This window comes from Salmo trutta, chromosome 35, assembly GCF_901001165.1.
Source record: "Salmo trutta chromosome 35, fSalTru1.1, whole genome shotgun sequence".
NCBI lineage: Eukaryota > Metazoa > Chordata > Actinopteri > Salmoniformes > Salmonidae > Salmo > Salmo trutta.
In genome coordinates, this window is record NC_042991.1 from 29,801,499 (window position 1) to 29,825,420 (window position 23,922).

Genomic DNA, 23,922 nt, shown 5'->3' on the forward strand with positions numbered 1-23,922 from the left:
GGCGGCAGAGAGAGAGAGAGAGGCGGCAGAGAGAGAGAGAGGCGGCGGAGAGAGAGGAGGCGGAGAGAGAGAGAGGCGGCGGAGAGAGAGAGGCGGCGGAGAGAGAGAGGCGGCAGAGAGAGAGAGAGGCGGCAGAGAGAGATTGAGAGAAGAGGAGACAGAGAGAGCGCGGAAGGGAGAGAAAGAGAGTAGAGAATTTTTTTTTTTTTTTTAAGAGAGAGAGAGGCGGCAGAGAGAGAGAGAGAGAGGCGGCAGAGAGAGAGAGAGAGAGGCGGAGAGAGAGAGGCGGCGGAGAGAGAGAGAGAGGCGGCGGAGAGAGAGAGAGAGAGAGAGAGGCGGCGGAGAGAGAGAGAGGCGGCGGAGAGAGAGAGAGAGAGGCGGCGGAGAGAGAGAGAGAGGCGGCGGAGAGAGAGAGGGCGGCGGAGAGAGAGAGAGAGGAGAGGCTGAGAGAGGCGGGAGAGAGAGAGAGGCGGCTGAGAGAGGCGGAGAGAGAGAGAGGCGGCGGAGAGAGGCGGAGAGAGAGAGAGGCGGCGGGAGAGAGAGAGAGAGAGGCGGCGGAGAGAGAGAGAGGCGGCGGAGAGAGAGAGAGAGGCGGCGGGGAGAGAGAGAGAGGCGGTGGGGAGAGAGAGAGAGAGGCGGTGGGGAGAGAGAGAGAGAGGCGGCGGGGAGAGAGAGAGAGGCGGGGCGGGGGGAGAGAGAGAGAGAGGCGGCGGAGAGAGAGAGAGAGAGGCGGCGGAGAGAGAGAGGCGGCCGGAGAGAGAGAGACGGCTGGAGAGAGAGAGAGACAATTAGCCACTATTCTAGAAAAATCCTCTGCCCCTGGTGTTAGTCTCCACAATTCAGAGATTAAGTGCCTACTCTTCGCAGATGACCTGTGCCTGCTGTCACCCACAGCACATGGCCAACAGCAGAACCTGGACCTGCTAGAGCAGTACTGCCAGACCTGGGCCCTGGCAGTAAACCTCAAAAAGACTCAAATTATGATTTTCCAGAGAAGATCCAGATCTTAGGGAATTAGACAAAAAGTTCTCAATTGGTACAAAATATATAGGAGTACTGCACACACTACAATGACTTAGGTTTAAAAATAAGCTCAACTGGACACCTTAATGAGGCAGTGAATGAACTGAGAGAGAAAGCACACAGGACATTCTACGCCATTAAAAAAGAAATTCAAATTGAAACACCAATTAAAATTTGGCTAAAACTAATTGAATGTGTCATTGAACCAATTGCACTTTATGGCAGCGAGGTGTGGGGTCAACTTGCAAAACAAGATTTCACCAACTGTGGCTCAGTTGGTTGAGCATGGTGTTTGCAATGCCAGCATGGTGTGTGCAACGCCAGGGTTGTGGGTTCGATTCCCACGGGGGGCCAGTACAAAAATGAATTAAATGTATGCATTCACTACTGTAAGTTGCTCTGGATAAGAGCGTCTGCTAAATGACTAAAATGAAACCCTGCATGCAGAGTTCTGTAAGGATTTCCTACATGTCCAGAGGAAAACTACAAACAATGCATGCAGGGCAAAATTAGGCTATAAAAACTCAAAAAAGAGCAATTAAGTTTTGGAAACATCTAAAATACAGTGACCGCCTCTCATATCATTACCAATGCCAAGAGCTGAGCAAAGAAAAGTGTCCCCTCATCCAAAAGGTGCTATAGACCACCTTCTGTCCCCAGCTGTGCTCTGGACACTGTATGTGAATTGATTGCCCCCCATCTTTCTTCAGAGCTCGTGCTGTTAGGTGACTTAAACTGGGACATGCTTAACACCCCGGCCATCCTACAATCTAAGCTTGATGCCCTCAATCTCACACAAATTATCAATGAACCTACCAGGTACAACCCCAAATCCGTAAACACGGGCACCCTCATAGATATCATCCTAATCAACCTGCCCTCCAAATACACCTCTGCTTTCTTCAACCTGGATCTCAGCGATCACTGCCTCATTGCCTGCGTCCGTAATGGGTCTGCGGTCAAACGACCTCCACTCATCACTGTCAAACGCTCCCTGAAACACTTCTGCGAGCAGGCCTTTCTAATCGACCTGGCCCGGGTATCCTGGAAGGACATTGACCTCATCCCGTCAGTATAAGATGCCTGGCTAATCTTCAAAAGTGCTTTCCTCACCATCTTAAATAAGCATGCCCCATTCAAAAAATTTAGAACCAGGAACAGATATAGCCCCTGGTTCACTCCAGACCTGACTGCCCTTGACCAGCACAAAAACATACTGTGGCGTACTGCATTAGCATCGAATAGTCCCCGCGATATGCAACTTCTCAGGGAAGTTAGGAACCAATATACACAGGCAGTTAGGAAATCAAAGGCTAGCTTTTTCAAACAGAAATTTGCATCCTGTAGCACAAACTCCAAAAAGTTCTGGGGCACTAAAGTCCATGGAGAATAAGAGCACCTCCTCCCAGCTGCCCACTGCACTGAGGCTAGGAAGCACTGTCACCACCAATAAATCCACGATAATTGAGAATTTCAATAAGCATTTTTCTACAGCTGGCCATGCTTTCCACCTGGCTACCCCTACCCCGGTCAACAGCCCTGCACCCCCCACAGCAACTTGCCCAAGCCTCCCCCACTTCTCCTTCACCCAAATTCAGATAGCTGATGTTCTGAAAGAGCTGCAAAATCTGGACCCCTACAAATCAGCCGGGCTAGACAATCTGGACCCTCTCTTTCTAAAATTATCCGACGAAATTGTTGCAACCCCTTTTACTAGCCTGTTCAACCTCTCTTTCGTATCGTCTGAGATCCCCAAAGATTGGAAAGCTGCCGCGGTCATCCCCCTCTTCAAAGGGGGAGACACTCTAGACCCAAACTGCTACAGACCTATATCTATCCTACCCTGCCTTTCTAAGGTCTTTGAATGCCAAGTAAACAAACAGATCACAGACCATTTCGAATCCCACCGTACCCCCTCCGCTATGCAATCTGGCTTCCGAGCTGGTCATGGGTGCACCTCAGCCACACTCAAGGTCCTAAACGATATCATAACCGCCATCGATAAGAGACAATACTGTGCAGCTGTCTTCATCGACCTAGCCAAGGCTTTCAACTCTGTCAATCACCGCATTCTTATCGGCAGACTCAACAGCCTTGGTTTCTCAAATGACTGCCTCGCCTGGTTCTCCAACTACTTCTCAAACAGAGTTCAGTGTGTCAAATCGGAGGGCCTGTTGTCCGGACCTCTAGCAGTCTCTATGGGGGTGCCACAGGGTTCAATCCTCGGGCCGACTCTTTTCACTGTATACATCAATGATGTCGCTCTTGCTGCTGGTGACTCTCTGATCCACCTCTACGCAGATGACACCATTCTGTATACTTCTGGCCCTTCTTTAGACACTGTGTTACTAACCTCCAGACGAGCTTCAATGCCATACAACTCTCCTTCCGTGGCCTCCAACTGCACTTAAATGCTAGAGAAACTAAATGCATGCTCTTCAACCGATCGCTGACCGCACCTGCCCGCCCGCCTAGCATCACCACTCTGGACAAACTACAAATACCTAGGTGTCTGGTTAGACTGTAAACTCTCCTTCCAGACTCACATTAAGCATCTCCAATCCAAAATTAAATCTAGAATCGGCTTCCTATTTCGCAACAAAGCCTCCTTCACTCATGCTGCCAAACATACCCTCGTAAAACTGACTATCCTACCGACCTTTGACACCGGCGATGTCATTTACAAAATAGCCCCAAACACTCTACTCAGAAAATTGGATGCGGTCTATCACAGTGCCATCAGTTTTGTCACCAAAGCCCCATACACTACCCACCACTGCGACCTGTATGCTCTCGATGGCTGGCCCTCTCTTCATATTCGTCGCCAAACCCACTGGCTCCAGGTCATCTATAAGTCTTTGCTAGGTAAAGCCCCGCCTTATCTCAGCTCACTGGTCACCATAGCAGCACCCACCCGTAGCACACGCTCCAGCAGGTATACTTCACTGGTCACCCCCAAATCCAATTCCTCCTTCGGCCGCCTTTCCTTCCAGTTCTCTGCTGCCAATGACTGGAACGAACTGGAAAAATGGAGACTCATATCTCCCTCACTAGCTTTAAGCACCAGCTGTCAGAGCAGCTCATAGATCACTGCACCTGTACATAGCCCACCTGTAATTAGCCCATCCAACTACCTCATCCCCATACTGTTATTTTGCTCCTTTGCACCCCAGTATCTCTACTTGCACACTCATCTTCTGCACATCTATCACTCCAGTGTTTAATTGCTATATTGTAATTATTTAGCCACTATGGCCTATTTATTGCCTTACCTCCGTTATCCTACCTCATTTGCACACATTGTATATAGACTTTTCTATTGTATTATTGACTGTATGTTTGTTTATTCCATGTGTAACTCTGTTGTTGTTTGTGTCGCACTGCTTTGCTTTATCTTGGCCAGGTCGCAGTTGTAAATGAGAACTTGTTCTCAACTAGCCTACCTGGTTAAATAAAGGTGAAATAAAAATAAATAAATAAATAAGATCCAGCTGATCCTGAGTTCACAAACCTGTTCTACTAACACACTGAAGCCTCAGGACCAGAACATCCAATCAATCAGAATAAAACAAATTACAACACAATCAAAACTACATTGCTTATTGGGAAACACAAGCACAAAGCAAAATGCAGTGCTATCTGGCCCAAATCGACAGTACACCGTTGCTAACTATTTGACCATGGTTACTGATCGAAACCTTAGGAAAAACCTTGACAAAGTACTGGCTCAGTGAGCACAGTCTTGCCATTGAGAAGGGTAGACACAGGAAAACCTGGCTCCCTGTAGAGGAAAGGCTGTACAGCAGGCTGGCAACACACAGCAGAACTGCATTTCCTGACAAAATGTAAAAAATATAAAACAATTAGATAGTGTCATTTCCCCAAATTTGAAACCTTCATTCAAGGTTTCAAAGACCTCTCTGATGAGGATAGGCTACCTGTCCTGTTGGGGAAGGACACAGAGCTGTGGGTTGGCAACACACTACATTGCTGCCTGCCATAAGATGAGGGACAGTGTCTGACAGACCAATCAACCTGCACATGTCCTCTACTGTATGCTTATTGTTATTTTGACCCTTGGTTATTGTTGTTACTGTTGTCCCGTTGACAATTTTGATTCTTATTATTTTCATATTGTTAATATCCAAAGTAAGCTTTGGCAATATGTACATTGTTACGGCATGCCAATAAAGCAAATTGAATGGAATTGAATTGCGAGAGACAGCGAGACAGACAGATGGAGAGAGCGACAGACGGAGAGAGCGACAGATAAGCTGGTAATCTGAGTGAGTGGATAAAGCCATTGAAGGAGTGTATGATAAGGCAGACCCACCTGTAACTCATAGACGCGCACCAACTTGTCCAGGCAGGCTGTCACCATGACCTTCCCCAAGATGGCTAATGCTGTGACTGCGTGGCTGTGACCCTTATAGATACGGACCAGCTCACCCGTCTACTCATGCACAGACACAGAGTGAGCAAGGAAGATGTCAACCAAAAAGACTGAAATCAAATACATCCACAGATTATGTGACCGTTCCGTCATACAGGAATGAATGTGTTATGATGATTATGTGACCGTTCCGTCATACAGGAATGAACGTGACCGTTCCGTCATACAGGAATGAATGTGTTATGATGATTATGTGACCGTTCCGTCATACAGGAATGAACGTGTTATGATGATTATGTGACCGTTCCGTCATACAGGAATGAATGTGTTATGATGATTATGTGACCGTTCCGTCATACAGGAATGAACGTGACCGTTCCGTCATACAGGAATGAATGTGTTATGATGATTATGTGACCGTTCCGTCATACAGGAATGAACGTGTTATGATGATTATGTGACCGTTCCGTCATACAGGAATGAATGTGTTATGATGATTATGTGACCGTTCCGTCATACAGGAATGAACGTGTTACGATGATTGTGAAAAAGGAAAGTGATGGGAGGGGTTTGACACTCACGTGGATGTTGTGAGCGTGGACAGACGTATCACTGGAGCCGCTGAAGACCAGGTCATTCACCACCTGATGTCAGACAAATGGGGAAAGAATGATCATACCTGACAGGCAGAGGCAGAGTTGTCCGTTCAAGACCACCAACAAATTAACGTTAGATTAACATGCCAAGTGTTAACTCGTGCCCAAAATGACAATAAAACACTGATTGCGTCACATTCAGACCACTACAGGGGAACAAACCCTGAAATATGCAGTGTCAGCGTAGGAATGCTGAACCGGGATCAGGTCCCTCCTGTCCATATGGTCTAAGAGGGAAATGTGTTCTCGGTAAAGGGTCGGGGTTGACTCCCTGAATGGACTGAATTAAAATGGAAGTCGCTCTGGATAAGAGCGTCTGCTAAATGACTTAAATGTAAATGTATGTAAATGTAAAATGGAATTGACCCCTGACCCAATGACACAGTGCTGACATACGATAAGATTTCTATTTTAGATCATATCAACAACCCGACTCCTCACCTTCATACAGAGGACGGTCTTGGTGTGGCCCTGCAGCGAGCGCAGCAGCAGACCGCTCTTGGCGTCACGTACGCTGATGGTGCTGTCGTAAGAGCCCACTAGCAGCACCCGCCGCGCTCCCTCCTGGGACGTGCCCAGGCAGCTCACCCCCCGTGGGCCATGGCACTCGAACACATCCAGCTGCCTCTGGGTCTGCAGGGGAGAGAGGGAGGGAGAGGAAGAGGATAAGGGAGAGGAAGGAGAAGAGGAAGAGAACATAAATGTTTGTATCATATTCTGACCCAAGCTATAACTAGGAACTACCATGTTGAATAGAGGACCAATCAAAGCGTCTCAGAGAAGGAGTGCCGATCTAGGATAGGTTTTGCCTTTTTGATCGTAATGGAGAGAGAATAAAATCATATGGATAAGGGGGACCTGATCCCAGATCAGCACACCTACTCTGAGATGCTTTATGATTTCAGGACCTGGACTCCAGGCTTAGACACACTCACCTTGACCTCAAAGCTGACCACAGATCCATTTGCCAGGCCTACGTACAGGATGTTCCAGTGAATGTGCAGACACAGCACCCGGTCGGACAGAGAGATCTGCTCAAGGCACTTCTTTGACTGAAGAGGGAAAGGAGGACGATGAGGACAATAGATATACAGCAAGGAGAGGGTAGGTGATGTATAGGAAGATGAGGACAATAGATATACAGTAGGGAGAGGGTAGGTGAGGTATAGGAAGATGAGGACAATAGATATACAGCAAGGAGAGGGTAGGTGATGTATAGGAAGATGAGGACAATAGATATACAGTAGGGAGAGGGTAGGTGATGTATAGGAAGATGAGGACAATAGATATACAGCAAGGAGAGGGTAGGTGATGTATAGGAAGATGAGGACAATAGATATACAGTAGGGAGAGGGTAGGTGAGGTATAGGAAGATGAGGACAATAGATATACAGTAGGGAGAGGGTAGGTGAGGTATAGGAAGATGAGGACAATAGATATACAGTAGGGAGAGGGTAGGTGAGGTATAGGAAGATGAGGACAATAGATATACAGCAGGGAGAGGGTAGGTGATGTATAGGAAGATGAGGACAATAGATATACAGCAAGGAGAGGGTAGGTGATGTATAGGAAGATGAGGACAATAGATATACAGTAGGGAGAGGGTAGGTGAGGTATAGGAAGATGAGGACAATAGATATACAGCAACGAGAGGGTAGGTGATGTATAGGAAGATGAGGACAATAGATATACAGCAAGGAGAGGGTAGGTGATGTATAGGAAGATGAGGACAATAGATATACAGTAGGGAGAGGGTAGGTGATGTATAGGAAGATGAGGACAATAGATATACAGTAGGGAGAGGGTAGGTGAGGTATAGGAAGATGAGGACAATAGATATACAGTAGGGAGAGGGTAGGTGAGGTATAGGAAGATGAGGACAATAGATATACAGTAAGGAGAGGGTAGGTGAGGTATAGGAAGATGAGGACAATAGATATACAGTAAGGAGAGGGTAGGTGATGTATAGGAAGATAATTCTCAAATCAAAAGATGACCCATCTCCACACAATACATCATAATGACAAAGTGACCAGAAATATCACATTTACATATGACTAAAGAAAGAGCCTGATGGTCACACTGTGTGTAACATTTTTTATAGCGAGTGCCTGTGTGATTGGCGCACATTGTCTCGCTCTCCTCCCTACTGCAGTGAAGGCACCACAACACAGCAAGTTTTAATTGCGCTCTCCATGCTGAAGCTGCAACAAATTCAGCCATTTAGTTTCTTACTTGTTTCTGACTGAAAAGTTGTTACCATAATCCCTAATTTGTTCAGGAAAAACATTCCCTATTTCCTCAAACCTTGCTCTCTTTACGTGAAACAAGTACGCATGGCATGCATGTGACCAATGGGGCCTGACCAATAGCATATCATTATCACATCAATAAACAAACACCAAAAAACAATAACACGTGACAGCAAAATGGATGTGGAGGACGTGAAAAATACACTTGAAAACGGGAGAATGTTTACTGGTTGCTCTGAAAAAAAAAGGGGAAGTCAGATGTGTGGAAGATATTTGACTTAGTTGTGGAAATTACTGGAGATCTTCATAAGGTCCTTTGCTGTTGTTCTGGGATTGATTTGCACTTTTCGCACCAAAGTACGTTCATCTCTAGGAGACAGAACGCGTCTCCTTCCTGAGCGGCATGACGGCTGCGTGGTCCCATGGTGTTTATAGTTGCGTAATATTTTTTGTACAGATGAAAGTGGTATCTTCAGGCGTTTGGAAATTGCTCCCAAGGATGAACCAGACTTGTGGAGGTCTACCATTTTTTCCCTTGAGGTCTTGGCTGATTTCTTTTAATTTTCCCACGAGGTCAAGCAGAGGCACTGAGTTTGAAGGTAGGCCTTGAAATACATCCACAGGAGCTTCTAAAGCCATGACAACATTTCCTGGAATTTTCCAAGCTGTTTAAAGGCACAGTCAACTTAGTGTATGTAAACTTCTGACCCACTGGAATTGTGATACAGTGAATTATAAGTGAAAAAATATGTAAACAATTGTTGGAAAAATTACTTGTGTCATGCACATGGTAGATGTCCTAACCAACTTGCCAAAACTATAGTTTGTTAACAAGAAATTGGTGAAGTGGTTGAAAAACAAGTTTTAATGACTCCAACCTAAGTGTATGTAAACTTCCAACTTCAACTCTAAATATGGATGATTTATAAAGCCAGGCACATTTAACAGTTAGGCTATTGATTAAAGACCTAATTTAGTTGCGGAGTTACCGCTCTCCTCAATTTTCTTAGACAATTAGGCTAACGCAAGGGCTGTTTCCTGATCTCTGCTGCTGCTGCCTCCGCCGCATTGTTCTCAATCCCAATATGCTGGCTTGTGGTTAGAGCATTGGACTAGTAACCCAAAGGTTGCAAGATCGAATCCCCGAGCTGACAAGGTAAAAATCTGTCGTTCTGCCCCTGAACAAGGCATTTAACCCACTGTTCCTAGGCCGTCATTGAAAATAAGAATTTGTTCTTAACTGACTTGCCTAGTTAAATAAAGGTAAAATAAAAAAATACAACATTTTGCTATTATGCACATAGGGAAAGGTGGCAATTCTACAGGGCACTGAAGATCATGTTTCAGAACCGCGGACAGCGAACGTATCCAACACAGGAGAAAGAACATTTGTTATAAAATAATAGATTTGTGTTGCACCATTATTTTTACATAATATATATCATATACAATTTCAGTATCACATGTCTTAGTGATGGACTGTGCCATCCCTGTGGCCTCCACAATGGATTAGTGCACTGAGACAGGCGCGAATCAGACAGATTTCTTATACACCATAAAAAATATATATATTGCGACTGCTCGACTAAAGAAATCTCGGTCGACCAACAGCCTATCGACCAAACAATCGACCAGCCATTAAAACACTGTAACAGTTTTAAAGTCACCATTGGCCTCATGGTGAAATCACTGAATTTATTAAATGGTAAAAAAAAATCTAAAAATATTATTCCACTTTGACATTATGGGGTATTGTGATGTCATTATGGGTTATTGTGGATAGGCCAGCGACCAAAAATATCTAAATCTAATCAATTTCAAATTCAGGCTGTAACACAACAAATCGTGGAAGAAGTCAAGGGGTGTGAATACTTTCTGAAGGCACTGTGTGATGAAAGGGGTGTGGTACCTTGATGCTGAAGCAGCGGATGGTGAGGTCACTGGAGCCGGTGTAGAGACGTGCTGGCAGGCCAGGCAGAGATGACACCAGCAGGCAGTTGATCTTGTTGGTGTGGCCCTCAAACACCGCTTGGCACGCTTTGCTCTGAACACCACAGGGACAAAAATACAGTATCTCAGCATTGTAAGCCTGTCTGTTAGTCAAATCAAATTTAGATTGTAGAATAATAGAAGACATCAAAACTATGAAATAACACATATGGAATCATGTAGTAAAAAAAAAAAAGTGTTAAACAAATCAAAATATTTTTTATATTTGAGATTCTTCAAAGTAGCCACCCTTTGCCTTGACATCTTTTCACACTCTTAGCATTCTCTGAACCAGCTTCATGAGGACGTCACCTGGAATGCATTTCAATTAACAGGTGTGCCTTGTTAAAAGTTCATTTGTGGAATTTCTTTCCTTCTTAATGAGTTTGAGCCAATCAGTTGTGTTGTGACAAGGTAGGGGTGGTATAGAGAAGCTAGACCTATTTGGTAAAAGACCAAGTCCATATTATGGCAAGAACAGCTTAAATAAGCAAAGAGAAACGACAGTCCATCATTACTTTAAGACATGAAGGTCAATCAATACAGAACATTTCAAAAACTTTTAAAGTTTCTTCAAGTGCAGTCGCAAAAACCATCAAGCGCCATGATGAAACTGGCTCTCATGTGGACCGCCAAAGGAAAAATAGACCCAGAGTTACCTCTGCTGCAGAGGATAAGTTAATTAGAGTTACCAGCCTCAGAAATTGCAGCCCAAATAAATGCTTCACAGAGTTCAAGTAACAGACACATCTCAACATCAACTGTTCAGAGGAGACTGCATGAATCAGGCCTTCATGGTCGAATTGCAGCAAAGTAACCACTACTAAAGAACACCAATAAGAAAAAGAGACTTGCTTGGGCCAAGAAACAGGAGCAATAGACATTAGACCGGTGGAAATCTGTCCTTTGGTCTGATGAGTCCAAATTTGAGATTTTTGGTTCCAACCGCCATGTCTTTGTGAGACGCAGAGTAGGTGAACGGATGATCTCCGCAACTGTGATTCCCACCATGAAGCATGGAGGAGGAGGTGTGATGGTGTCGGGGTGCTTTGCTGGTGACACAGTTAGTGATTTATTTAGAATTCAAGGCACACTTAAGCAGGATGCCTACCACAGCATTCTGCAGCGATACGCCATCCCATCATTTGTTTTTCAACAGGACAATGACCCAACACACCTCCAGGCTGTGTAAGGGCTATTTGATCAAGAAGGAGAGTGATGGAGTGCTACATCAGATGACCTAGCCTCCCCAATCACCCGACCTCATCCCAATTGAGTTGGTTTGGGACTGCAGAGTGAAGGAAAAGCAGCCAGCATATGTGGTAACTCCTTCAAGACTGTTGGAAGAGCATTCCAGGTGAAGCTTGTTGAGAGAATGCCAAGTGTTCAAAGCTGTCATCAAGGCAAAGGGTGGCTACTTTGAAGAATGTCAAATACATTTTTATTTGTTTAACACTTGTTTGGTTACTGCATGATTCCATGTGTTATTTCATAGTTTTGATGTCTCACCATTATTCTGCAATGTAGAAAACAGTAAAAATAAAGAAAAACCCTGGAATGAGGTGTGTCCAAACTTTTTACCAACATATGGCAAACCTTTGTTTAACAAGCTAAACAGCTGCTCTTAGCAAACATGTGGTTTGAGTTACCTTTCCAGCTAATAAGCCAAGTTAGAGTTTAGACTTCCTGAAATTATAATGTGGGTAGGTCAAAACATTGAAAAACAATCTACCAAATCTATTAATTTTAAAATGTTGATTACTTCTCCTTGCCATTATCAATCACCTGAGATAATAAGACAAGACGTGAAATTTTGCTAACGTATAACCGGGGTCCCTGGGTCACCGGTTGCCGGGGGGGGGGGTGCTTGGTTGCCTGCAAGGGGGTCCCTGGGCAAGAAAATGTGTAAGACACCTGTCCTATACACCTGTTATATACGCACCACTAGGCAATATGCTCGTGCTGTGTTATCCCCTGAACATGTATACAGGAAGCCCCCGTGGATCTGGAGGTCATGGACGGTGCCAGTGTGGCCCTCGAAGCTCCCCAGAGACGGCTCCTGCTCCTCAGCCACATTGGCACACTCTGAGAGGGGAGAGATAGAGGGTCAAAACCAGGATAAGGAGCCATATCACAAACACTAGTTATCGAACAGACAGAAACTCGTACATGGTGTAGACTGACTTACAAACAGACAGACAGAAACTCGTACACCGTGTAGACTGACTTACAAACAGACAGAAACTCATACACCGTGTAAACTGACTTACAGACAGACATATAATACACTCGCGCTGTGCGGCATTAAAATTCAACGTTTATGACTAATTGACCATCTTTCATTTCATCCAAAAAAGTGGTGGAAGTGGACAAATGAAGCAGGTAACTCACTTGGGGGACTATGTTTCTCTTTCACAGTTACAGGGGGTAACTTCATTTTGCTGGGGAAACAGAAACCACAGGTATTTCACATTAGGGGGGGGGGGGGGGGAACATTGCAATCAAAAGAGGATTCTAATGCAACGATGTGGGTTGATACTCTGATAACATAACGCCTGGATACACTGATCTAGCAATTACCAAACAATTGTACTTCCATTACTGTTATTGATACCTAGGTCCTTGAGATGTTAATATTGTTTATTCCTTTATGGTAAATGTACAGTAAAGAGACTAACCCGTAGCTGGTGTCCTTTAGTTTGACGTCCTTACGGTCCTCCTTTACCGTGACTGTCTGGGTACCGCTAGAGTTCACCTCCACACACACAGACCTAGGTGGGGCAGGAGGGGTGGAGGGGAGCGGTGCGGGAGCAGGGGTGTGTGGAACAATGGCCTCCAGCTCCTCCTCGGCGTCCGAGTCATCGATGGCGACAACGTCCATGTTGGATCTCGGCTGGCGCTCTACAGTGACTGTCTCGACGTAGCAGTCGCTGTCTCCTTCGTCACTCCCTTTACCCCCGTCCTTCTCCTGCCCCAATAGAGGGTCTTTCTGCCCCTGTGTGAGGTGGACAGAGGTGAGGGTGAGCCCCTCTTGGTCCTCCCAGTCCTCAGAGTCGCTGGTGGTGGAACTAGCGGTTGAACTCTGGTCTTGAACGTCTTCCCGCTTTGACTTGGTCCTCCTGGTGGCCTTCTCCTTGCTCTGCTTCTTTTGCCTTCCCCTCAGCTGCTTGGTGCTGGTGGACACTGAGGTGGAACTACCCACCACCCTCTGCAGGCCGAATGTCACAACGGCAGGTGGTGTAGTTGCTGGATGGGTCACTGTGGTGGAAGGGGGTTTTGCGGGTATGGGGATGGGTAGAGGTGAAGGAACGAGGACAGGGGTGGTGGAGGGAGGGTTCACGAGAGGATAGGAAATAACAGGACTGCGTGAGGGGGTGGCGCGAGACTGGCTGTTGAGAGAGACAGGCTCTTCTTTGACAGGCAGGCTCACTGAGGTGGAGGGGGTGGGGTTTAGGATGGGAATGGCAGAGGAGGTGGAGGGGTAAGCCGGGGTCATATTGGGATAGGGCGACAAGGGTGCCGCAGAGGTGGGCCCAGTGGGGGAGGGGATACAGAGGTTGGACAGAGGAAGGAGTGAGGGGTGCTGGGTAGGCACCGTAGCTGCTGCCACTGCCCCTTGCATCCCCTGCAGGATCTCAATACGCTTGGCTCGGAGACCGTTAATCTCTGTGGTGACCTGAAACACAGACAACAAATGTGAAATCGATGCCACACTTCATCTATTCATCCTCTATACCAAGGTCGTTCCTATGTGTATCGTAATAGAAAAATCTAGGTAGAACCTCCGTTTCACTCGGTTTCCTTCCCTTTCATCCCTACTGATCACAACCCAGGTAGATGTAGTGAGCATTCCGGGCATAGTACCTGCTGTTTGACCAGTAGGAGGCGCTGCACCTCTGTGTAGGCGACCTGCAGGGTGTTGCGGGCCTGGATCAGGGAGGTGTCCAGGCTCTGTAGGGAGCCACTCAGCTCCTCCTCCATCAGAGACACGGCAAGCAGCTGGTCCACCTGGACATTCTCTACAGAACAGGGAATGGAGTAAGTCTGGATGCAACGACCACACAGACAAAGTGTGAATCGCAATAATCTAATGGTGGGGGTCTTTACCAGTCTCATCTCCATCAGCAATGACTGGAAAACACTGGACATTTCAAAGCAATATACTGGGGAGCCTCTTTCGCCTTCCCGGTTCAACCCTACTGGGGAGCCTCTTTCCCCTTCCCGGTTCAACCCTACTGGGGAGCCTCTTTCCCCGTCCCGGTTCAACCCTACTGGGGAGCCTCTTTCCCCTTCCCGGTTCAACCCTACTGGGGAGCCTCTTTCCCCTTCCCGGGTGTTTCACAGTGCAGGTAAAGGAGGGAGACAAGGAAAGAAAGACACTTTGGACTATTGAGATGCACAGAATTGTGATCACACCGGCTGACTATGGAAATGAGTTAGAACTGTGATATGGAACCTGGAGCATATAGCTTTATTGCAAAGTTATAAATTGTTGGATTCTAGCTTGAAATATACTTATTCATGTTTATCATACCAGAACTTAGTGATTACTTTACATAAGAAATGTATATGTTGGGGGTCAAGGAAGGGCAAAGAGGAACTTTGTGTATGGAAAGTTAGAGTGAGAAAAAGGGAAGCGCAGAAAGTTAATATTCTGCTCAAATAGGCTGTTGAATATAAATGTTTCTAAGGAGGGAGGCAAAGGGCAACAGTCAAGTTTCAGTTCTTGATAAGGCAGGCCAGTTGCTGCGGAACCAGCCTGAAGACAATCTGATTACAGTCCTCTCTCTCACACACTTCTATGAGGGTCCTGACAATACCAGTAAGAGGAACCTACTGTGTTTCTGACTAACAACAGAGAAGGACTGTCTTAGACATTCAAGGAGATGACATCGCCTATTCGGAAGGTATAAATATGTGCTTGTGTGACTTGTATGTTGTGTTTGCAGCTGAAGCACTCAGTGGGTTGAATAAACTTGGTTTGAGCTGTTTCTAGTTGTCTGAGTTTTTACTCTGTTTGTTCAGAACCTAATAGTTGGCGTTGTCGGCAGGATTCACCACGATTTACAGTCGAACTGGAGAGTTCGAATCAGTGGAACAGGAGCCAGCACCAAAACAAGCTAGGCACAATTCCTATACCTGTTACCACTCATTCTGACATCTTGGGGAGATGAGAGTCATAGGCTGAACACAAATTAAGATGTGGACCTAGAAAGCTTATTCAGTAGTCCCATTGTGTTCGACCGGTCGTAGATTTATGGTATAGGGTAAGTCCTGAACAGGGTGGTCCCTGCGGCGTTTAAGTCCCTAGGGGGTAAGTGCAGAGTGGGATGACTCCCGCGAGCGCCATAAATTGAGCTTACCGGGTAGGGTAGTTCTTAAAGAGGATAAGTCCCAGGGCCATAGGTGGTCGGCCCACGATGTAGGGTAAGTCCCAAGCGGGTGGTCCCTGGGGAGGGTAAGTCTCGAGTGAAGGGGTGTTCCACGTTCAGAGCTATGGGTGACCCTACGGTGTAAGGTAAATTCCAGGCTAGGGTAAGTCCCAGTGGGGTTGGTTCCCTGCCAGACCAGTAAGGGGGGTGAAAACAACAGCCGCGGTGGTCGTTAGGCCGTAAAGTATGTGTGGGTATGGATAAATTGTCATGCTCGATAGGCTGTAGAGAAGTAGTCCATGTAGAAGGACAAAGGCAGGAAGTGCATTCGGTGGAGAATAGGAGATATCCGAGAATATCTGTGCTTAAAGATGAAACATTGCCAATGAGTGTGAATGTGGATGGTGATATAAGGTTGCCTGTAAGTTCTGGAAGAAGGCCCCTTCCATGGTTGAAAAAGTGAAAGGATATTAGAACGTTATTTGAAAGTGATGTGTGTATTAGCAGTAGCAATAATGAGAGAGCTTGGTTCATGCCCTATTGCTGCGGGGAATCGTGACAGATTGTGGAAATAGGAAGACAACTGAGTAATTTTGGTAATGCGTGTTGTCAACAACAGTGATATTTGAGGCGTGACACTGGTATAAAACATTAGGTCTCCCATATTCTCTAGTAGTAAACTGTCAGCCGTTTCAGTATCGGTTTTAAAACAAGGTATCACGGTCCCGTGACCAAATTATTAGGCACCTATACCTTAACTACTCTCCTGTTAGTGGGTATCACTACCTGGAAAAATAGTTAAAACTGGTGTGTATTAGAGCCGTAGGTGAGGAAATCTAAACACGGTCGGGAGAAGCCGCGGAATAATATTTATTTAAATGGCGACCGGCGGCCCCGATCCTCCCTTTAAAGGATGGCTAGAGGAAGAAAAGTCCTAGGGGAGCTGAAAGAGTCGCATGAGCAATCTACCAATTCGGTTCGAATATGAGAAAAATGTAGCCAACTGGATAAAATTGCCTGATGACGAATCTAATAATGAATTCGGAGATGCTATTGAGTTGGCACAATGACATAAAACAAAAATCGAAAAGCTCAATACACCAGCGTTTTGATGTTAGCGTTCTATCAACAGAAAAGCAAAACCGATAATCCACAATTAGTAGATGAAGTCAGCATCAAAAGGACTGGGGAAGTGAGTAGGTTGATAGGATGGAAGACGCATTGCACACCCATCTGGTATTAGCAGATAATGGGAATGAAGATGTGGGAATTTCTACCTCCGCTTTGATGACAGAGTTGAACCCCACCGCCAAAACTGCTATTGCAGGGACAGTGGACCAACCCTCCACATGGGCAGAGATAGTTCAATTCATCTAATTCTGCTCACTTTGCAGTGCTTGTAGTCACGGCTACCCATACCCCAGGCACCGGTAATGGACTCGAGTAACAACAATAAAAGCAAGCCGTGAGGTAAATCTGACAACAAATACATTTGGCGGCGCCAACCCCCGAACCTTGTTCCCAATGCGGCTCATTTGGCCATGGGTGGTGCCTGAGCCCTCTGCGCCGGCTCATTCTGGGGTAAGTGCGGCTGTGCAGACATTGTTTTCACTGACTAGTGAGCAACAGCAAGCACTCCTGAAAGCAGCCGGAGTTGGAGGTAACGCAAAGGCATATTTGGCCTATGTGCGGTTGTCAAATTGGCTAAATTTACGACGAAAAATCATTAAGTTCAGTGGGGTTACAGGGATAGAATCTAAAGCTATGCAATTACTACCCATGCTGTTTACAATAGGTCCAGTAACAATACTGGGCTCATTCTTTTATACCGGGGTAGAACCGATTATAATGTAGACACAGAAGTAACAATATGGGCATATTTCAGGAAGGAGGGTACCACTAAATATTTCTTAAGAAACAACTTACCGCTGTTTGACTTAACCTTCTGCTTTTTCCCACTCTGATCCACACCAGAGGTGTCTAACAAGTCACTATCCTGAGACAAAGACAGAGGAAAAGAGAAGGATAAACACTAGCTGGCACATCTGTTAACATCAATAGACTTGAAAGATGCAGGAAAAGTAGCTGATTGTCTAATAACTCTTCCCCTTACCACTTTCCGCTTCTTATTTTTCCTCTTTGTATTCAACTGGCTCTGTTCACTGTCCACTCCTGCCTCCCTGTACTGCTCTGGTTCAGTCTTCACACATAAAGACTGAGGGGCTCGGGATGACCTGCTATCCCACAGTGCAGTGCTAGACTGCTCCGATCCCAGCGTCCGAGCCTCTGACGGTCGCTCTCTGATGACATCACTAGCAGGCATTGCCTGCGGGAGAGAGGGAGTGGGTAGGGCTGCAGGGGGCGGGGCTCCGTCGGGAAAGGCAGACTCCCACTGGAAGCCCTCTGTTAGGGGGAGGTCCTCGTCTTCGTCCAGTGCCGGGCCCTCTGGGTCAGAGAGGGGGTTCACCAGTTCAATGCCAAACCTGCAACATGAAACCATTACCTTACAATTACAGATAATATTGTAGTGAGCAAAACAGACGCATGCTCCCAGAGCAACAGTCAAAAGAGACAGTTTGATTTTATCTTAGTCTTAAACTGCATTGTTAAAAAAAATACACACAATGGTCCAGAATAATCAAATTGCTTTCCTGGTCATGGACTTCAAACCAATCATTCTAAATGAAGAATATGCATCCCAGTACGTTTTAGTCCAAGACAAGACATAACCTGGGTTTAGTAAACCAGTCCTAAGTGCTGCCCTCCCTCACCTGGGCATGCCTTTGACTTTCTCTTGCTTCTTCCGGTTGGCCTCCTGGTACATCTCCCTCCAGTTGACCTTCCTCTGTGACCCCGCTGAGCTGAGCAGCTTCTTCAGTGTGGGTTTGAGCCCCGCCCCTGTCCCCGTCTCCTTCTCTCCCTTCCGTACGCGGCGAGCTGCATTCAGGTTAGGCTCGTGGGCTCCAGGTTTGCTGATACGTCGGGTCAAGTCCCTCTTCAGAGAGGTGGGTCGTGGAAGGGTGCTCAGTTGGGGCACAGTTGAACATTCCTGGGGATTGGTTTGGCTGCTACCCGGACCGTATGTGTCTGAAGCACCTTCCTTGGTCGGTTGTGAGTTACTGTTTTCCCCTACCTTGGGGTATCGGGTTGATCTTCGTTTAGCTTGGTTGCCAGGGAGAGGCCAAGTTTCACTTGAAGCCACAGATCTGGTAGTGCTAACCTGTGGGGACTGCAGGGAGGTGGTGGTGGAGGGGAGGCTGGTGAACTGGCTGACTGTGGAGCTGGGAAGTGTGGCTGCCTCTCCGCGCTTGGTCCTCTGTGTCCTTCTGGTTAGGCCCTCCTCGGCCTCGACCTCTGCCCCCCTGCGATGGCCCCGAGTTGTGGTGAGAGTCGGGGTGACGGAAGAGGTTCTTGGGGGCTCCCTCACCCCCAGGGCTCTCCGGACCTGACGCAGCATCACAGTGACGTCCACGCTCCGTATCCGGCCCTTGTCGCTGTCACCCTGACCAGAGGGACCTGAGCTGGAGGTAGAGACGGGGGCAGTGGTACTACCAGGAAGTCCCTCCCCTGGGCTGAAGATGATTGCTCCTTTTGAAGGTAGGTTATCACTAGTGAAGTCCATATCCTGGGTCTTTCTGGGGCTGGGCATACTGGGTGCCTGCCCATAGAACTCGTAACCCAACTGGCTGGTTTTAGGCCACCTCAGCTGGCCTGGTGGTGGCGTCACAGGATTTAGTCCGGCTCCTCTAAGGCTCTTATGAAATGTATTGGGCCTGCTAGCTTTGAAGCCCCTTCCTCTGACACTAGAGCCCAGGCTCTGGACGTCAGGACTGACAGAAATTGGAGGATTGTCATCAATGCCAACTTGATGGGGCTGGGACAATGTGGACTGGGTGTGTTGTTCACTATAGGGGTGGCATGTTACACCTGGGGGTCCCCTAAACTCTGGCCAGGGAGGCTGAGCTCCACTCTGCCCCTGCGGTGTGGCTGGCTGACTGGGGGGCAGACACTTGAGTTCACAGGCGAGCCTGTTCTCCTTGTTTTGAACCATCTTACCACTGAGTGGCTGTGATAATGTCTTCTGCTGGGGTTTCTTCTCTTTGGACATTTTTTTTGGTGTTTTCGATTTAGCTAATTTTAGTTTTGCTACTTGCGGTATCCATTTCAGTGCTTGTCCCTTTGTCTGCTTGGGACATTTCCGCTTTTCCTGGTCTTGCTGCGCTTCCATTTTTAGATTTAGTTTCTTTTTCTTCCTCTTTTTCTTTTTCCTATGTTGGAAGACAAACGGAATGACGTTCAAAATAAAGCCAGTAGGGATTTAACAATAGGCATCGGTCCCTGGTTCAAATTTCTAAGAAATTAGTGCGTTGGCCCGCAGGTCCCAAACCGATCCAAATGTAGCATGGACCCCAGGCGATCCAAATGTAGTATGCATCGGTCAGAACATCGATTCAAACATTACAAATCACCGGTTCATAATTTTTGGGTTGCTCAAATAACTTTGTTTACCTTCCGAAAATTCCTCCTCTTTTGTGACAACTATGTCCTCTCCTTCATTGTCGAACTAAGCAAGTAATTGTGTTGACAGTCATTGATCTACAAATCATTTTGCATTAACCCCAGGCAATATCAGTAGCATAGTCAAACAGTGCTCAACTTCGCTCGCTGACCAACAAGAGGTAGGCCTATTCCTGATCATGCATGTCACCTTGAGCATTCAAATGTTTGTTAAATGGCTTGTGCAACATTGTGCTTTATTAGCTGAGTAACAACCAATGTAATTTGCTAGGTTATTCTTTATCAAAAGCGCTGTTGAAAATGGTGTTATACCGGAATAAAAGTATTTAAGCCTTTCTTAACCGGTTAATGGGGGTTGTTTATTCGGCAACAATTGACCAAAATTTGCGTCCCTAGTCATATCCTTAACACACACACACACACACGACCAGCTCATGAGCTCTATCAGCTCTAGATTTTCATTTAGAATGGAAAATGTATGTGTTAGTGCAACAAATGTTAGTTCATCGAATCGTAATCCTATCGAATGGCATCGATTCATTCCTTTAATCAAACGAATCGCACTGAATCCTTTAAACTTAAACGTATCGTTCCTGTATCGTATCCCATGTATCTAGGTCATTTTGGAATTGTCTTGAAAGGAAAGATGCACATCCCTAAAATACTTGCTTCTTTGCTAAGCAGACTCTAGTATCTCATGTGTCTTGTATGACAAAGACAATGTAGTGCATGTAGCTGCTTTATATCAAGGAAGCTGTAATAATATTTTCAACATTTTACAAAGCACTCTCAGGTCTCCTGTTGTCTAAAATGAAGAGACAATGTAATAAACATGGAACTCACTCCATCTTATTCAGTTGTTTGTTCCTTTCCCTGACTTTGGAGAGCAGCTCTGCGTCAAGGTCTTGTTCCACATACGTAGGCTTAGTCTTCCGTGGCGGGTTCTTGATCTTGTCTCCGTGCGACTGGGTGGAGATGTGCTCGGCATACTCAGTCAAACCCTGAGAGAACACTTTGCACACTTTGCACCAGTGCCTACAATCCCTGGGGAAGAGGGGTGGCTTATTTCTCTAGTCCTCATAATGCTTATTTCTCTAGTCCTGGTGATGCTTATTTCCCTAGTCCTGGTGATGCTTATTTCTCTAGTCCTGGTCAATGTTATTTCTCTAGTCCTGGTGATGCTTATTTCTCTAGTCCTCATAATGCTTATTTCTCTAGTCCTGGTGATGCTTATTTCTCTAGTCCTGGTCATGCTTATTTCCCTAGTCCTGGTCATGCTTATTTCTCTAGTCCTGGTCATGCTTATTTCTCTAGTCCTGGTCATGCTTATTTCTCTAGTCCTCATAATGCTTATTTCTCTAGTCCTGGTGATGCTTATTTCTCTAGTCTTGGTGATGCTTATTTCCCTAATCCTGGTGATGCTTATTTCTCTAGTCCTGGTCATGCTTATTTCTCTAGTCCTGGTCATGCTTATTTCCCTAGTCCTGGTCATGCTTATTTCCCTAGTCCTGGTCATGCTTATTTCTCTAGTCCTCATAATGCTTATTTCTCTAGTCCTGGTCATGCTTATTTCTCTAGTCCTGGTGATGCTTATTTCTCTAGTCCTGGTGATGCTTATTTCTCTAGTCCTCATAATGCTTATTTGTCTAGTCCTGGTGATGCTTATTTCTCTAGTCCTGGTCATGCTTATTTCCCTAGTCCTGGTCATGCTGATTTCTCTAGTCCTGGTCATGCTTATTTCTCTAGTCCTGGTCATGCTTATTTCTCTAGTCCTGGCCATGCTTATTTCTCTAGTCCTGGCCATGCTTATTTCTCTAGTCCTGGCCATGCTTATTTCTCTAGTCCTGGCCATGCTTATTTCTCTAGTCCTGGTCATGCTTATTTCTCTAGTCCTCATAATGCTTATTTCTCTAGTCCTCATAATGCTTATTTCTCTAGTCCTCATAATGCTTATTTCTCTAGTCCTGGTGATGCTTATTTCGCTAGTCCTGGTGATGCTTATTTCTCTAGTCCTGGTCATGCTTATTTCTCTAGTCCTGGTGATGCTTATTTCTCTAGTCCTGGCGATGCTTATTTCTCTAGTCCTCATAATGCTTATTTCTCTAGTCCTGGTGATGCTTATTTCTCTAGTCCTGGTCATGCTTATTTCTCTAGTCCTGGTCATGCTTATTTCTCTAGTCCTGGTCATGCTTATTTCTCTAGTCCTGGCCATGCTTATTTCTCTAGTCCTGGTCATGCTTATTTCCCTAGTCCTGGTCATGCTTATTTCCCTAGTCCTGGTCATGCTTATTTCTCTAGTCCTGGTCATGCTTATTTCTCTAATAGTAATTATTTATTTATTAACTTTTAGTTACTCAGGGCAGCCCAATTGAGACCAGGGTTTCATTCCCAATGGTGCCCTGAGTGGAATGTTCTTACAACAGGAAGAACAATTTATATTACAATTAAAACATAATGCATATCAACTTAATATCAGGTCTAGAAATGGAACTTAGACGGTGTGTGGAACTAACCACCACCAAGTAATAGAGAGTCAGTCTTTACACTTGAAAGCATCATTTTTTGTAGGGACAAGATACTCATTATTACAGATATGTCTGCATTAAGATAGGTTATTCAGTTCACAACAGACCTGTATGGTTGGGAATTGAATCTCACCTGCCCTTCACATTTTCAAGCTCTCGGTGGTGTAGCATGCTCTGCATGTGCTTGTGCACATCCTGTAGGATAGTTAGGAGAAGAATTTAAAAAATATGAACTTCAATAACATCTCTCAAGATATGGTAATCGTGTAAAATGCCAATCAACATCATGCAATTGGCTTCAGCCTGGAATCGCCAAACCAAATCACAGTATCTATGACATTGTAGCCAATATTGTATGGACAATTATAATTTATTATCTATAAAATATTGTCTAACAATACTGTACAAGTAATCCAGTTGAAATGTGCTCTGTTCTGGGAAATATGGTTTTACCAATAATAAGATTGATCTTACATTTTTCAGGTAGACCTTGCGACATAATATACAATAGCAAGACACCTCCACCTTCACGCTTGGGGTCTTCTTAGTCGGTGTCATCTCTGGAAAGGAAAGATTATATGCAGCACATTTTGAAGATAGCTAAGGAGCTAATGACAGTTTCAAACCTAACTACCTTGCTATGATTTAAAACTCCAAAGACAATGTAAAAATTACCTTGTCTTTGGAGTTATGAATCACTGCCTACCGTGCAATTTCTTACCACCTGGAGACAACAATATAATATTTGAGTGTCTGTGAGATAGTGTGTTATGACAACCTATCCAATACACAATTACTTACAATTTAATTTACAAACAGGCAGATACAAACAATGCATTATATTGTTAGCTAGCTCTTTTTAGTATTGTATTACTACTGTCCGTTTGTCAAGGTTTAGCTAGCTAACGGTAGAGGTTAGTTGGCTGGCTAGCTAACTTAGCTTCGTTTGCAAAATATGGCAAATACGTTTTCAAAACATTCTCAAGATACCAGGACCACAGACATGTTAGTTTACGAGTTGTGTAGAAACATACATTGCAGTGTACAAACCATACTTACCTCCTAGAGGTTTTTTTAATATATATATTATTGTACTCAGCAAATCTCACATGGCCAATTTGGTCGCCATGCTTGTGGTCCACAAAACACCCGACCACTACTGATCCACCTCGTCATAGTTGGCCCGAAGAGCCA

At 45.5% G+C, this 23,922-nt stretch overlaps 1 protein-coding gene across 2 annotated transcripts; it reads right to left on the bottom strand.

The window, feature by feature from the left end:
* Positions 1-5,356: 5,356 nt before the first annotated feature.
* LOC115175027 (zinc finger protein 106) lies at positions 5,357-23,894 on the bottom strand (the record flags this gene model as incomplete). Of its 2 annotated transcripts, none has more annotated exon segments than XM_029734149.1 (16): positions 5,357-5,476; positions 5,998-6,060; positions 6,514-6,705; positions 7,008-7,124; positions 10,234-10,368; positions 12,256-12,398; positions 12,705-12,754; positions 12,992-13,989; positions 14,178-14,332; positions 17,612-17,681; positions 17,799-18,168; positions 18,457-19,953; positions 21,047-21,238; positions 22,862-22,923; positions 23,203-23,288; positions 23,788-23,894. In XM_029734149.1, coding segments are annotated over 15 exon segments (4,248 nt in total), but the record flags the coding sequence as incomplete, so codon positions are not given.
* Positions 23,895-23,922: the final 28 nt, after the last annotated feature.